The 13,777-nt window shown below is 39.4% G+C and overlaps 1 protein-coding gene across 1 annotated transcript; it reads left to right on the top strand.

Moving 5' to 3' along the window:
• Positions 1–8,749: 8,749 nt before the first annotated feature.
• Positions 8,750–9,751, top strand: LOC310647201 (trace amine-associated receptor 5-like; the record flags this gene model as incomplete). The annotated part of the gene is made up of 1 exon (XM_083374261.1): positions 8,750–9,751. The coding sequence occupies one exon, from the start codon at positions 8,750–8,752 to the stop codon at positions 9,749–9,751; it is 1,002 nt and encodes a 333-aa protein (XP_083230387.1).
• Positions 9,752–13,777: the final 4,026 nt, after the last annotated feature.

The raw sequence follows: 13,777 nt of genomic DNA, 5'->3' as shown, positions 1-13,777 counted from the left end.
TGTCTGCTGTAATATCATGATCTGTGCTACTTCCGCTCCCCATCTATGCTTCGTTTCTGTGGATCGCTACAATACTGTATGCACCCCACATCCTTAGCTCGCCAAAATTACTGTAATTCATGGGGGTGTTTTTTGGGGGGGGATTAGTTGATTTACCTCAATCTTGTCTGCTCTGGGTCTTGTTTACTCAGAGCACAATGTGGAATTCATCAAGGAATACATAGTCTCCTCCTCCTGCAATGGATTCTGTGCTTTCACTTTTAATTAATTAATTAATTAATTAATAATAATAATAATAATAATAATAATAATAATAATAATAATAATAATAATAATAATAAGTTGGAAGGGACCTTGGAGGTCATCTAGTCCAACTCCCTGCTCAGGCAGGAAACCCTATACCATTTCAGACAAATGGCTGTCCAGTCTCTTCTGAAAAACCTCCAGTGTTGGAGCATTCACTACCTCTGGAGGCAGGTTGTTCCACTGGTTAATTGTTCTAACTGTCAGGAAGTTTCTCCTTAGTTCTAGGTTGCTTCTCTCCTTGACTAGTTTCCATCCGTTGCTTCTTGTCCTGCTTTCAGGTGCTTTGGAGAATAGCTTGACTCCCTCTTCTTTGTGGCAGTCCCTGAGATATTGGAACACTGCTATCATGTCACCCCTCACTCTTCTCTTCGTTAAACTACACATACCCAATTCCAGCAACCGTTCCCTATATGTTTCAGCCTCCAGTCCCCCAATCATCTTTGTTGTTCTTCTCTGTACCCTTTCTAGAGTCTCAACATCTTTTTTACTTCGTGGTGACCAAAACTGGATGCAGTATTCCACGTGTGGCCTTACCAAACATTGTAAAGTGGTATTAGTACTTCACTTGATCTTGATTCTATCCCTCTGTTAATGCAGCCTAGCACTGTGTTGGCTTTTTTGGCAGCTGCAGCACACTGCTGGCTCATATTGAAGTGATTGTCTACTAGGACTCCGAGATCCCTCTCACAGTTACTACTATTGAGCAAGGTACCACCTATACTATACCTGTGCATTTGATTTTTCCTGCCTAAATGTAGAACCTTACTTTTTTCACCACTGAATTTCATTTTGTTAGATAGCGCCCAGTGTTCGAGTCTGTCCAGATCCTCCTGTATTTTAAGCCTATCTTCTGGAGTATTGGCTATTCCTACCACCTTGGTGTCGTCTGCAAATTTGATGAGTTCTCCATCTATCCCCTCATCCAAATCGTTAATGAAGATACTGAAGAGCACTGGGCCCAGAACAGAGCCCTGGGGCACCCCACTACACACTTCCTTCCATGTAGATGCGGTTCCATTGAGGACCACACGCTGAGTACGCCCTGTCAGCCAGCTACGAATCCATCTGGTGGTGATGCTGTCTAACCCACATTTTTCTATCTTATCAAGTAGTAGGTTGTGATCTACTTTATCAAATGCCTTACTGAAGTCCAAGTAAATTATATCTACAGCATTCCTCTGGTCCACTAGTTTTGTCACTTGGTCAAAGAATGTAATAAGATTTGTCTGGCATGATCTGTTTTTGACAAACCCATGTTGACTTTTAGTGATGACTTTGTTTGTATCTAGCTGTGGGAATTGATGTCTTCCTTCTTAGCCTTTTTTCTTCCCAGCATGGTGATGGTGGGAATGTATCTCCATATATTTCCTGTTGCGAAAAACCACCTATGCCCTGCAGATTGCTCAGATTTCTAGTGTTTCACGTTGTGAATCTGATGCAAAAGGGAAAATTTCCACCAAAAAGGAAAACAAAGCAACTAGGATGTTAAGTATTATCATGGGAGCATTTACTGTAAGTTGGCTTCCTTCCTTTTTCTCATCATAACAGACCCTAGTGCATCAAATATTGATATGATGAACCCTGAATTGTTGTACAATGCCTTTCTACGTTTCGGATAGTTCAATTCCACTTGTAATCCCACAACTTATGATTTATTTTATCTATGTTTTCTAAAAGCATTTAAAATGATTGTGACAGGGTCCATTTTCAGACAAGATTCTTCTGCAAGAATCTCCTTGCTGCAAATGCTTGATATGGACCGACATTGTTGATGATTCATCCACTTAATCCAGCCTTGAAAGGCTGGTATTTCTTAGTCTTTAAGTGACACTACATCACCACTATTAGAGGAGGAACTTTTTCCCACCCTCAAAAATAGCAGTCTTGTGATATTTATAAGATTAATGGATTTATTGTGACATAAGCTTCCCTAAGCTAAATTCTACTTACCATGTGAACGAACTTTTAGTTTATACATGTAATATATACATGCTGAAAAAACGTATTAACATTATACTATGGCTAATGGTAGCAACTGACCTCTGATATGTGTTCTTCCTTTATGGCAGTTAATGGATAGTTCAGACATGTCAAACACAAGGCCCGGGGGCCAGATCCGGCCCCCGAAGTGGTTTCATGCGGCCCGCGAAGCCATCCTGGAAACAGTGAGGGAACGGCCCCCACTGCCTTGGCCCTGGCCCAGAGACCCTCCTCCTGCCCAGAGACCCTCAGATCTGTCCCACTCCTGCCCAGGCCCCCATAGGCACCCTTGATGCGAACGATGTAGAGCTGGCCACGCCCACCCAGTAGGCCATACGCGCTCTAGCCACGCCCACCCAGTAGGCCACGCCCACCCGGCCCCCTGAGGGCAACCGCAATGCTGATGCGGCCCTCAATGAAATTGAGTTTGACACCCCTGGGATAGTTAGATCTTGTTGTGTACAAGAAATATTTTTTATTTCTACATTTTCTTTGTTATGTACAGCATATACAGTCTATTTGTATCTGCTCCTCTGATAATCACTTTCTTCCATTATGTGTAATTACCGGTATATGTTTTCCTTGATTTCCTATTGTTAGGGAATCTGTTTTAATAAATCCAGAACTAAGACACTTTTCCTTCTATTTTGTAAAATTTTGAACTTTATAGAGTAGATCTGAGAGTTATGTGTCTTGGAACTTTTCACTGTTTATTGCATACAATGTAAAACAGAAATATTATGTCAATATTCATAGTTTACACTGTTTACAGTTTTAGAATGGGAGGAACACGATGGAGAACTGCATGTTTTTCTGCGACTGGTCCGATTCCCAACCAAATTATGGGATCTGAAGAACAAAATCTCTTCTACACACAGAAACTTATTAGATGCATAAAATGAAGAGCTAAGATGTGTGTAATATGCTTAATGACAATAAGTGTTGTGTACTGGGTTCATTGCTTGAGAGAAGAGATGAGGCGAGTGAGTTCAGTCAGGAACATTCTTTATTTGCTTGCAGGAACCGAACTGGGAACAGGGCTGTGAATGCAGCTATTTATACCCTGGCCTAGAGGCAGCCAATGGCAGCGCTGGAGATGGGTTGTCTGAAGAGCTGGGAGCCGTTAGCCAGCTCCTTGCTTAAGCAACCTTCCAGCATTCAACCCCCCCACTGTGGTATACACAGTAAAACAAGGCCCAATACATTACAATAACGATGTAAAAAACAAGGAAATTCAATCATGAATCTGTTGAGAAACAACTTTAAGTACCTTAGAAACTTAGATATTTCCAATACATGTATGATAACATGCAACCATAGATACTTCCAGGGTTTTTTGGCATAGAACGCACCGAAATGGAGTTCCTGTACCTTTTTTCAACAGATTTTCCAGAGTTGCATTCTTTTCCTATTGTTGCCCTTTCTATCCTCATTTGCTTTTGAAAATGCCCCGCTGGTGTACGGTGCAAGCGGGGTCCCCTCTGGCGCTGTCTGCCTCCTCTAGGAGGAGCAATGAGGCACCAGAGCACCACAGCCAAAGCATGGTTTGATTGGCTGGGTCGGACCATGTGGTGTAGAAGCCGATGGTGGTGATGGGAGACACAAAAAACATGGATGCTTTCTTTCAGAAGAGGCTGAGTGAGCCTTTTGCCTTCCCTTACAGAAGGTGGTGTGTGTGTGAGGTTAAAAAGAGACAGAGCGAGAGGAAAGGAAGGCGGCTGGTGTGGAAATTTGCCCGACAGCAAACCTTTGCTGTTTCAGTTCCTTGGGTACTTCAAAGGCTGGGATGTCTGTGAAAATCTCTTTTTAGTCTTTTATACTTTATATTCAAACTGCAGAGGGGAAGAATAAGAATGAAGCCAATGTCTTGTGATTTGGAGGTATTATTATTAATAACAATATATATTAATTATGTATTGGTCAGGTGTAAAGGTAAAACCTACAGTATGAGGTTTAATCAGAACTATTTATTAAATTGGGTTTAACTTAAAGGTAAATTAAAAGTAATCTGTTCACTGACAAAGTTTCAACTTTAATTTGTTTCAAGTCAGTATCCATATTAAACTCCAAATGTAATTTTTTTCACCTTGTTTGACAACTTCTTAAAAATAATTCAATCTTTTACCAGCAACCAAATTTTGTTTTATTGGGCCAATTTCATTCCACATAGAAGACTGACATTTCCACTCCTTAAACTAAATGGGTATGCCAGTGGTAAATGTACCAAAAGATTAATGAAATGCCTTCTTGTAATTTAAAGCCACACAGTGCATGGTAACATTAATAGTATTAACTTACCTTGAACAAAATCCTAGTCTTTTAGATACACTAAAAAAAATGAACGTTTTTTTTTTCAACTACAAAGATAAACCTTGTAGGGTAGGCAAGGCAGATTGTATGACATGTGTGAGTTCCGGCACCTTTTTTTTTTTTTTTTTACAAAAAAAGCACTGGATACTTCAGTTATGCTAACCTTCTAAAACTGATTCTTTTTCGTTTATTTGCTTAGGGGATTTTAAAAAGTGTGCCCAAAGATGCAAATGTCACTTCTTAACATAAGTAAGGTGACAATATTGATGGAAAAGTAAGGATTCTCACCAGCTCAAGGTTGACTCAGCATTCCATCCTTCCAAGGTTGGTAAAATGAGGATCCAGATTGTTGGGGAAATATGCTGACTCTTCAAAACGTTAAGAGAGGACTGCAAAGCATTGTGAAGCAGTATCTAAGTGCTATTGCTATTCTGCTTCCATTAAGAATGTAAAATTATGATGACTGCCAACCAATGGGAAGTCCACCAGCAGAAGACAGATGTATTTGGACAATGAATAAAGGTTCACGTGTTAGATTAGGGGAAGAAAAACCCAGATTTTAGTCCACCTCAGCCATGGAAGTTCAGTTGGTGACTTGGGGCTAGCCATTTTCTCCCAGTACAATGTACCTCAGTTTGTTGTTTTAGGCAAAAAACAGGAAGGACCATAGTGTATACTGTACCTCCTTGAGTTCCTATTTGAAAGAGAGGATATAAACTTAACACAATAAATAAATATTTGTCCATTTAGGTCTCTTCAGACTTATTCCAACAACTGGTAATATTAGCCTACTGCCTCTAATTTATTTATTTATTGGATTTTTATGTCGTCCATCTCACTGATGCAGCTACTTTGGGCAGCTACTACTGTGCTTAACAAATAGCAATCATAATTAGGAGGTACTGCCTAGCAATGATAGGAGCTGCAGTTCAGCGCAACTCAGAGGTAGGTGCCACTTTTGTGGTAGATTTTATAGGCAGTTCGTCCCTTATGTAGAAGCTCTGTAATCTTTAATGGAACAAGTCATTACAGAACTACAGTATATTGGAGGATTATGCTATCATTTGTTAAGCAGCAAGGAATATGCTGGTCCATAAACCTTCAGGCACTTGCACACACATTGTTGGTAAATGAATATGTTGAAGACCACACCTTCAAATATAATATTCACTAGAGAGGCCTATTATTCCAACAGGATTATATAAGGCCTTGCCCTTACTTGATTTCCTATTCCTCAGATACACAATGAAGACAGACTTTGAAAATTAACACAGTGGATTCTAGCAGGTAACCTTTTTTCTATGTTATTTATATATTTCAGTCCCAAGCCAAGAAAACATGCATTCTTCCTTCTTTTTTGCAGCTGTAAAAAGCCTTTAGGTTTATTTTAATAACACACTCACTTCATTTTAATGCAAATGTATATTGTTTAATATATACTGCCTTCAGCTGAAAAGCTGTTTGATTTGAAAACAGATGTCTCCTAATATACTTATCAATTGCATATTCACATTATTCAGCTTTACTTCCTCCTTTCTGGATTTCCAAATCGGTATAGACACTATTTATATTGCAGAATTCTTTATCCCTGCTTATTTGTTTTGTAAACTAGAAGTTTAATTATTAAACAGTACATCAGTACATCGGCTAAAGAATAATGGCATTGTAATTGTTACCTGCAAGTTGGGTTTCTATTTATATTTTTCACGTAACTGAAAATGAAGAAAAGTCTGCTTGAAAGGAAAGAGAGAGAGAGAGAGAAAGAAAGAAAGAGAGAGAGAGAGAGAGAGAGGAAGAGAGAGAGAGAGAGAGAGAGGAAGAGAGAGAGAGAGAGAGAAGGATGAGAGAGAGAGAAAGAAAGAGAGAGAGAGGAAGAGAGAGAGAGGAAGAGAGAGAGAGAGAGAGAGAGAGAGAGAGAGAGAGAGAGAGAGAGAGAGAGAGAGAGAGAGAGAGAGAGAGAGAGGAAGAAATACAATGTTTTCATAAGGGAGAGGACCAGGATCTCTCTCATACACATGTATCTATTTGCACTGTTAGTTTAAAAATAACAAAAAATCCTCTTTGCTTTCTCACTCATATTATAATCAATCATTATCTGTCATTTGGGGGGAAAAAGTTCACTTCCAGCAATGCAAAAGACCTGCAAGATTAAGCAATATGTCTGTGTGTTTTTGTGTGTGTGTATAATTTAGCAAATGCTCAATCACATGCTACTATGCGTATGGACCCAGCATTCCCTCTGGCTTGGAGAGCCTCTAATTTCAATATGACTTATTTCTTTTGAAAAAACAGAGCTCCTCTCTTCTGTCTTTCTCCATTTTCTTGTGTGTGTGTTTTTCCCCCCTTCCTTATTAGTCCACTAGAGAAATGAAGATATTGGGCATGAGTGCATGTATGCAGCATCCCAGAAGTCTTGTTTAAGCTACAGGAAAAAGAAAAAGGAGATGTACCCCACCCATTCACCCACCCTGACAAGCAATTTGGTAAGGTTGGGGGGAGAACAATGAAGAGAGAATCATGTAAATATATATAGTTGGTGGAAGAGAAGATGAAAAGAAAAAGTTGTAGGTAGGAAACCTGGGGATGGTAGAAATCATTAGGGATATACATTAGAGTACCTAGAAATATAAACCATACAAGGTGGGTAATTTGCTAGTGCGGGAAGAATCCAGAGAAAGAAATATTTGGGAAATATTAAAAAGGCAGAATATATTTCCCCAAAGGAATAATGGAGAAGATCTTTAAAAAAGGACAGAAACCAGCCTCCAGAAATCAGCCCAGCCCCTAGGCAGAAGTCACCAGAGCCATCTTCCTGTCTGGCTCTCCTCTTCAATAAAAACCTTCTTTCTAAAGCAGTCTCCATGTTGTTTATTCCCAGCTTGGACTGGATCCTGATGAAGATTTTTCTTTCAACACTAGCGAGGGGCTCTTCAGCCACAGATGTTACAGGGAAGGGTAACAAGAACATACTTTACTTGATGGTCTGAGCAAACAAAGACATCCTGTTTCCTTTCTCTTTCTGCTGTTAATCTGGGGCCAGATTAGCTGAGAGAGACCACAGTATCCTCATATAGAATCAAGTTGTAACTCTTGTAGCATCCGTCTTTATGCCTTCACCTCCAAGGATTTCACCAAACTACTCTGAAAAAAATCCTTCTTTGACACTCCTATGCACGTTGTCACACAACCCTCTATGGTTGTAAATTTTAAAAAAAATCAAATTCATTTTTTTAACAAGGAGCTCTGATAATCCTCTCAATTTCCCCTTAGCCTCCTCCAGTATTCCCTTCCATAGGAGTCCCCACAATGCATCTTAATTCTCCTCTTTTTCTTACTGGGCAGAACCCTCCAATATCCAGTTGTTCCAAAGCCCTGTTACAAGTAAATGGGGAAATCCTTCCTTGCTTTTATTAAGATCTTGTTTCAAAAGCTGAATAGGTAAAGTTGTGTACAATCTCTAGCTGCAGTAGCAATAGCACTTAGACTTATATACCACTTCATGGTGTTTTACAGCACTCTTTATGCTGTTTACAGAGTCAGCATATTACCCGCAACAATCTGGGTCTTCATTTTACCAACCTCAAAAGGATGGAAGGCTAAGTCAACCTTGAGCCTGTCAGGATTGAACTCCTGGCAGTCGGCAGAATTAACCTTCAATAGTGCATTTTAACCACTGTGCCACCAGGACCATATCATCTAGCTAGCAAAACTGAATTCATCTTTAAATTTCACTGTCTCAGTAATCACAGAAATGAAAAAAATAGGAAGAAAGGGACAAATATACATACATACATATATAAATATTTAAAAAGGTAAAAGATACAACAGATACGCATATTGACTGATGGTAAAGTATCAGAACTAAGAATGATTCCACAGTGACAAATCAAGAAAGAGAAGAGCTGAATCAATGGGATTATGCCAGATGGAAATGATCGCACATTTTGCACTGAACTCCTTAAGCTACAATAGCGGTCTTCCAATCTCTGACTAATATTGTTTCTCAGTGTGTGTGTGTGGGGGGGGGCGGTTTTCCACATTTTCTGCCCCTTGATTCACATAATCTTTTTTTTGTTTTTTACAGAACGTTTGCTATATCAGAAAGAAATTTAAGGCAGTCTGAAGAGAAATGATCTCCATTACAGACGAAACTATGCCAGTCCCACTGTGCTTTAAGATGAATGCTTCCTGCCCAAGAACCCTCCATCCCTTTGGAGTCCAGTTAGCCATTTATGTGGTCTGTGCTATTGGTGTGTTAGTTACCATTATGGGGAATCTCTTGGTGGTGATTTCCATCTTCCACTTCAAAATACTTCACACTCCCACTAACCTCTTGCTGCTCTCTCTGGCCCTGGCAGATCTCCTCCTGGGCTTAACGGTCCTTCCCTTCAGCACAGTCCGCTCTGTGGAGGGCTGCTGGTATTTTGGGGATGACTTTTGCCGGCTCCACACTTTCCTGGACACAGTCTTTTGTTTGACTTCCATATTTCACCTCTGTTTTATCTCTGTCGACCGTCACTCTGCCATCTGTGATCCTTTGCTCTATCCGACCAAGTTCACCACACGGGTTGCTTGCATCTACATAGCCCTGGGGTGGGGGGTTCCTGTGTTTTACACGTCCATCTTCCTTTACAGCAAAGAAATTGAGGAAGGGCTAGGCCAGTTTTTGCAAGACTTGCCCTGCATTGGGAGTTGTCAGCTGCTGTACAACAAACTCTGGGGCTGGATCAACTTCCCGGTCTTCTTCTCTCCCTGTCTCATCATGATAGGGTTATACACAAAAATATTTATAGTGGCAACTAGACAAGCTAAACAGATCAGCAACATCAACAAAAACCCCAGAGGGAGCAAACATCAGACAGGAGCTGCAAAAAGAGAAAGGAAGGCAGCAAAAACTTTAGGTATTGCAGTAGGAATCTACCTCTTTTGCTGGTTGCCATTTACTATAGACACTATTGTAGACAGCCTGCTGGATTTCATTACCCCTCCTGTTGTGTTTGATGTTCTTATTTGGTTTGCTTACTTTAATTCTGCCTGTAACCCCTTGATTTATGTGTTTTCCTACCGTTGGTTCAGGAAAGCCGTGAAGCTCGTTTTAACATGCCAGGCCTTCTCTACAAGAACATCTTCAATTGATTTATATCAAGAGGAATAATTTATGGTTTGGAAGGCAAATATGGTTGTGGAAAAGTAGAAAAATAGCATTCCCATCCACTTTGCAATCAAAGTACATAAAACTGAAGGTCAATGAAGCTATTTTGTTATCAGAGATGAGAAAGCCTTCCCCTTCCTGACAATCAAATAACAATAATAGCTCGTCATTTTCTGCTCTTTCATTACACTCCTCCCCCCCCCCAATCACTTTCTTGGGTAGGTGCTTTATTTGTTCCTTTGTTTGTTAAATTTGTTTCCTGACCATCTCAGCATGTTCTCTGGCAAGTCCTTCACCTTCGCCCTCTTGAACATCTTCCTCTTTCTGTTCTCCTGTTTGTGCAGTCGCTCCTTGGGTCATCTCTTCTGTTTGCTTCTGCTCCTTACTCTCCCCTTGTCTTTGTTTCACTCCTTCATCTAAAATTGCTCTATTCCGTACTTCAAAATCGTCTGCTTTCCAGACTGAATCCAATTGATATCTTGTATTGTTCCAGTTTATTAAAATGCCTTATGGCATCAGCCATCTAAGTTTATACCATTGGCAATCAGCTTTGTAGTCAGGAAATGATAATGTTTTCAAGTATATCTTACTCTCTTAGGCATCTACTTTAAAACCACAATTTCTTTATTTTTATATTGTATTGGCTCATCTCTAACTTTCCGTACTACTTCATCTCTTGCTGTCTTCTTTATAAACCGTATATGTACTTCTCTTGGCAGTTTATTTCTTCTCACCATGCTTTACTTTTCTTGAGAGTAGTGCTAAAGTCCACTGTCCTTTGATGAACTTCATTCCATTATTTTCAAGGCAACCTAACGTGCCGTTATTCATTTATTTTTCTTTCTACATTTATTACAAGAATGATTTTGTTTCAGTAATGAAATGAGATCACCATTGTCCAGACCCAGCCATTCATTTCAAGCAAGCAGAGTCAAAATAGGATTAAAAGCCCATCTAGGTTAATCAGGAAAAATAGGAACTGGAGATTAATTGTAGAGGGCAATTTTACTTGGTGACATCAGTAAATCAAAGCTCATTTGCTTTTAAAATATTTCAACTATAATAAGGAATAATAATAAAAAGAATGATAACAAAAAAAACAGAAATAGAAAGAAATAGAAATGTTCTTGGTGAAAGATGTTGTCTGTGGTTGCGTGTTCAAAACCTAACCATCACTCCTTATTTATTACAAAACATTTTCCCCATGTTTGATCATTTACTGCTTGCAAATAAGAAACAGAAATGAATCTCTTTGGAAATAATTATTTCATGTGAAGAAATATGTAAATATCAATAATCTGTTCAGCATCTTTGAGCTTCAATTATGTGCAAGCAATAAAAGCTGAGCTCTCTTGATCAACTACAAGATGTGTCTCTCTCTTTTTTGCTTCATATCAAAGCCATGGACATTGGCTTCTGTGGTTGTACCCATGTTTTCCCCAAAATAAGACTGGGTCTTATATTAACTTTTGCTCCAAAAGATGCATTAGGGCTTATTTTCCAGTTAGGGCTTATATTCGGGGAAATACTGTACTAAATGCGTCTGTCTGTCTGATGTGCTTAAAAGGGGCTTATTTTTGGATAGGGCTTACATTACGGGCATCCTGAAAAATCATGCTAGGGCTAATTTTCCGGTTAGGTCTTATTTCTGGAGAAATAAAGTATATTAATCAAGCAGACATGTAACTGCTTGACACATTGTACTATGCCATTATTTGTTTATCATATGTTGTTGGGTTAAAGAACAGGTTGACCCGAAACCAAACCAAGTATATTGTGCATTTTCATGATATGCAGATCCAGCCCTTACCAATTATGACGTTAAGCTTAGTTCAGACATGGGAAAAGAGGATGTTGCCAGGCCATCCAATTTCTATGGAAAAGTCAGAAATAGTTGCTGTGCACTCCTTGTCCTCTTGCTGTACCTCTCCTCCTCTCATATGCAAATCTCTAGCTGCAAATAATTACTTATAACCAGTGCTTTTTTTTTGTAAAAGAAAAAGGTGCCGGAACTCACATATGTCATACAACCCACCTTGCCTACCCTACAATGTTCCATCCAAAAAAGGTGCCGGAACTCCGTTCTGAGCGTTCTATGAGAAAAAAAGCCCTGCTTATAACTATGATGTGCTCTTCACAAAAACACCACTACTTTAATTGTGGTGGCACAGAAAGTAAATGGGATTTCATGATAATGGAAGAAATGAACTGGAAGTGAATTTCACTCGTCACTCTTAAGCTCTAGATTAGGCAGTTCAAGGCAGTTAGTTGTTGGGCTAAAAAAAGAAAAAGATGAAACCATCTTTTTTTTCCTCCTTCCCATTACAAAATTAGATTGGGTAAATTTAGTCAGCAATTATTATTTAGTCAACATTATTGACATCATTTCAATCCACCATTTCGGTAAAGCAAAATTGTTGTAGCTTGCTTTTCTCCCAGGGGCACATGCAGTGATGGGATTCAAATATGTGAACAACCAGTTCTCTGTGTGGATGCCGCTTCCAGAAGTCCATTCTGGGCCTGGGCAACAAAATAATTAGCTACCAGTTCTGCCGAAGTGGTGTGAACTGGCTGAATCCCACCACTGGGCACCTGGCTTAGTGGTAAAAGATGATGAGTTTGCCAACTGGAGAGCTGACAGCCCAGGTTCGAGACCCAAGCTATCTTAGCACCAGCAGTTTGAAAGCATGAAAATGCAAGTAGATTAATAGGTTCCACTTGAGTGGGAAGATTACAGGGTTCTGTGCACCTTTAGCATATCGCCATGCTGGCCACATGATCACGGAATTTGTTTTTGGATAATGCTGGCTCCCCCAGCCAAGAAACGGAGACGAGCATTGTGCCCTAAATTTGGACACGACTGACAGGATTTTCTTTTTTTTTTTTTGCTTTTCTCCCAATCTTGCAAGGTACTTAAACTACATTTGTTTTATCTGTTGCAGCATTAAAGAGATAGATAGATGATAGATAGATAGATAGATAGATAGATAGATAGATAGATAGATAGATAGATAGATAGATACAGGGCTTTTTTTCTCATAGAACGCTCAGAACGGAGTTCCGGCACCTTTTTTGGATGGAACCTTGTAGGGTAGGCAAGGCGGGTTGTATAACATGTGTGAGTTCTGGCACCTTTTTCTCTTACAAAAAAAGCACTGGATAGATAGATAGATAGATAGATAGATAGATAGATAGATAGATAGATAGATAGATAGATAGATAGACAGACAGACAGATAGACAGACAGACAGACATTTGCTCCTAACCCCAATAACACCAAAATGATGAAATGTAATTTACGACATCACAATTTGAGCGCCGCTGTTTCTGTATTTGACTCACAATATGTGTGCCAATGTGAAGGAAGGCCGACTTTCTGCAATGACACTTTCCCCCACCACAAGCTGGGGATTTTTATAATTACACATTAGACTATTAATTTCATCATGACAAGAATGATAAAGAGGATTCCTTCCCTGTCTCACTTCAAATTTGCTTTTGAATGTTAGGTACTGGTTATATGTCACTGAACCTTCATGAACAGAGGCAGTCTGTCTCTGAATAATCAATATAAATAAAGGGGGAATACCCAGGGAAGATCTCCTGACTTTGGACTTTCTTATCTGTTTCTTGAGAACTTGTTGGCTGCTTGTTGGGGAAACCATGCTGGTCAGCTTTAGTCTGACCAATTAGGGACCTTCTTATATTTTTCACTCGGTTATGATATTCTTCTCCCATGAAAAAGGCTTTAAAAAGGTGAAATATAGTTAAGTCCTCATTTAGTGACTACCTCAATTAGGGACAGTGGTGAAAACAATAACTTTACAAACAATCCTCATATTTATCAGAGACATTAGCGAGATGGGTGAGAAATAAATTTGATAATAATTATGCTCTTCACAGCTTTGTAAAGTGAAATAAACATCAGAAGCAATTGCAGTGTCACTTAGAAACCACTTCACATAATGACCGAGTTGCCGGTCTCATTTGTGGACTGTCTGTAAATGTTTTATAGTTCAATAGAGTCCA

This window comes from Vipera ursinii (genome assembly GCF_947247035.1).
Source record: "Vipera ursinii genome assembly, chromosome: 1".
NCBI lineage: Eukaryota > Metazoa > Chordata > Lepidosauria > Squamata > Viperidae > Vipera > Vipera ursinii.
Note: the sequence above shows the minus strand (reverse complement) of the source record. Positions and strands in the feature narration are given on the sequence as shown.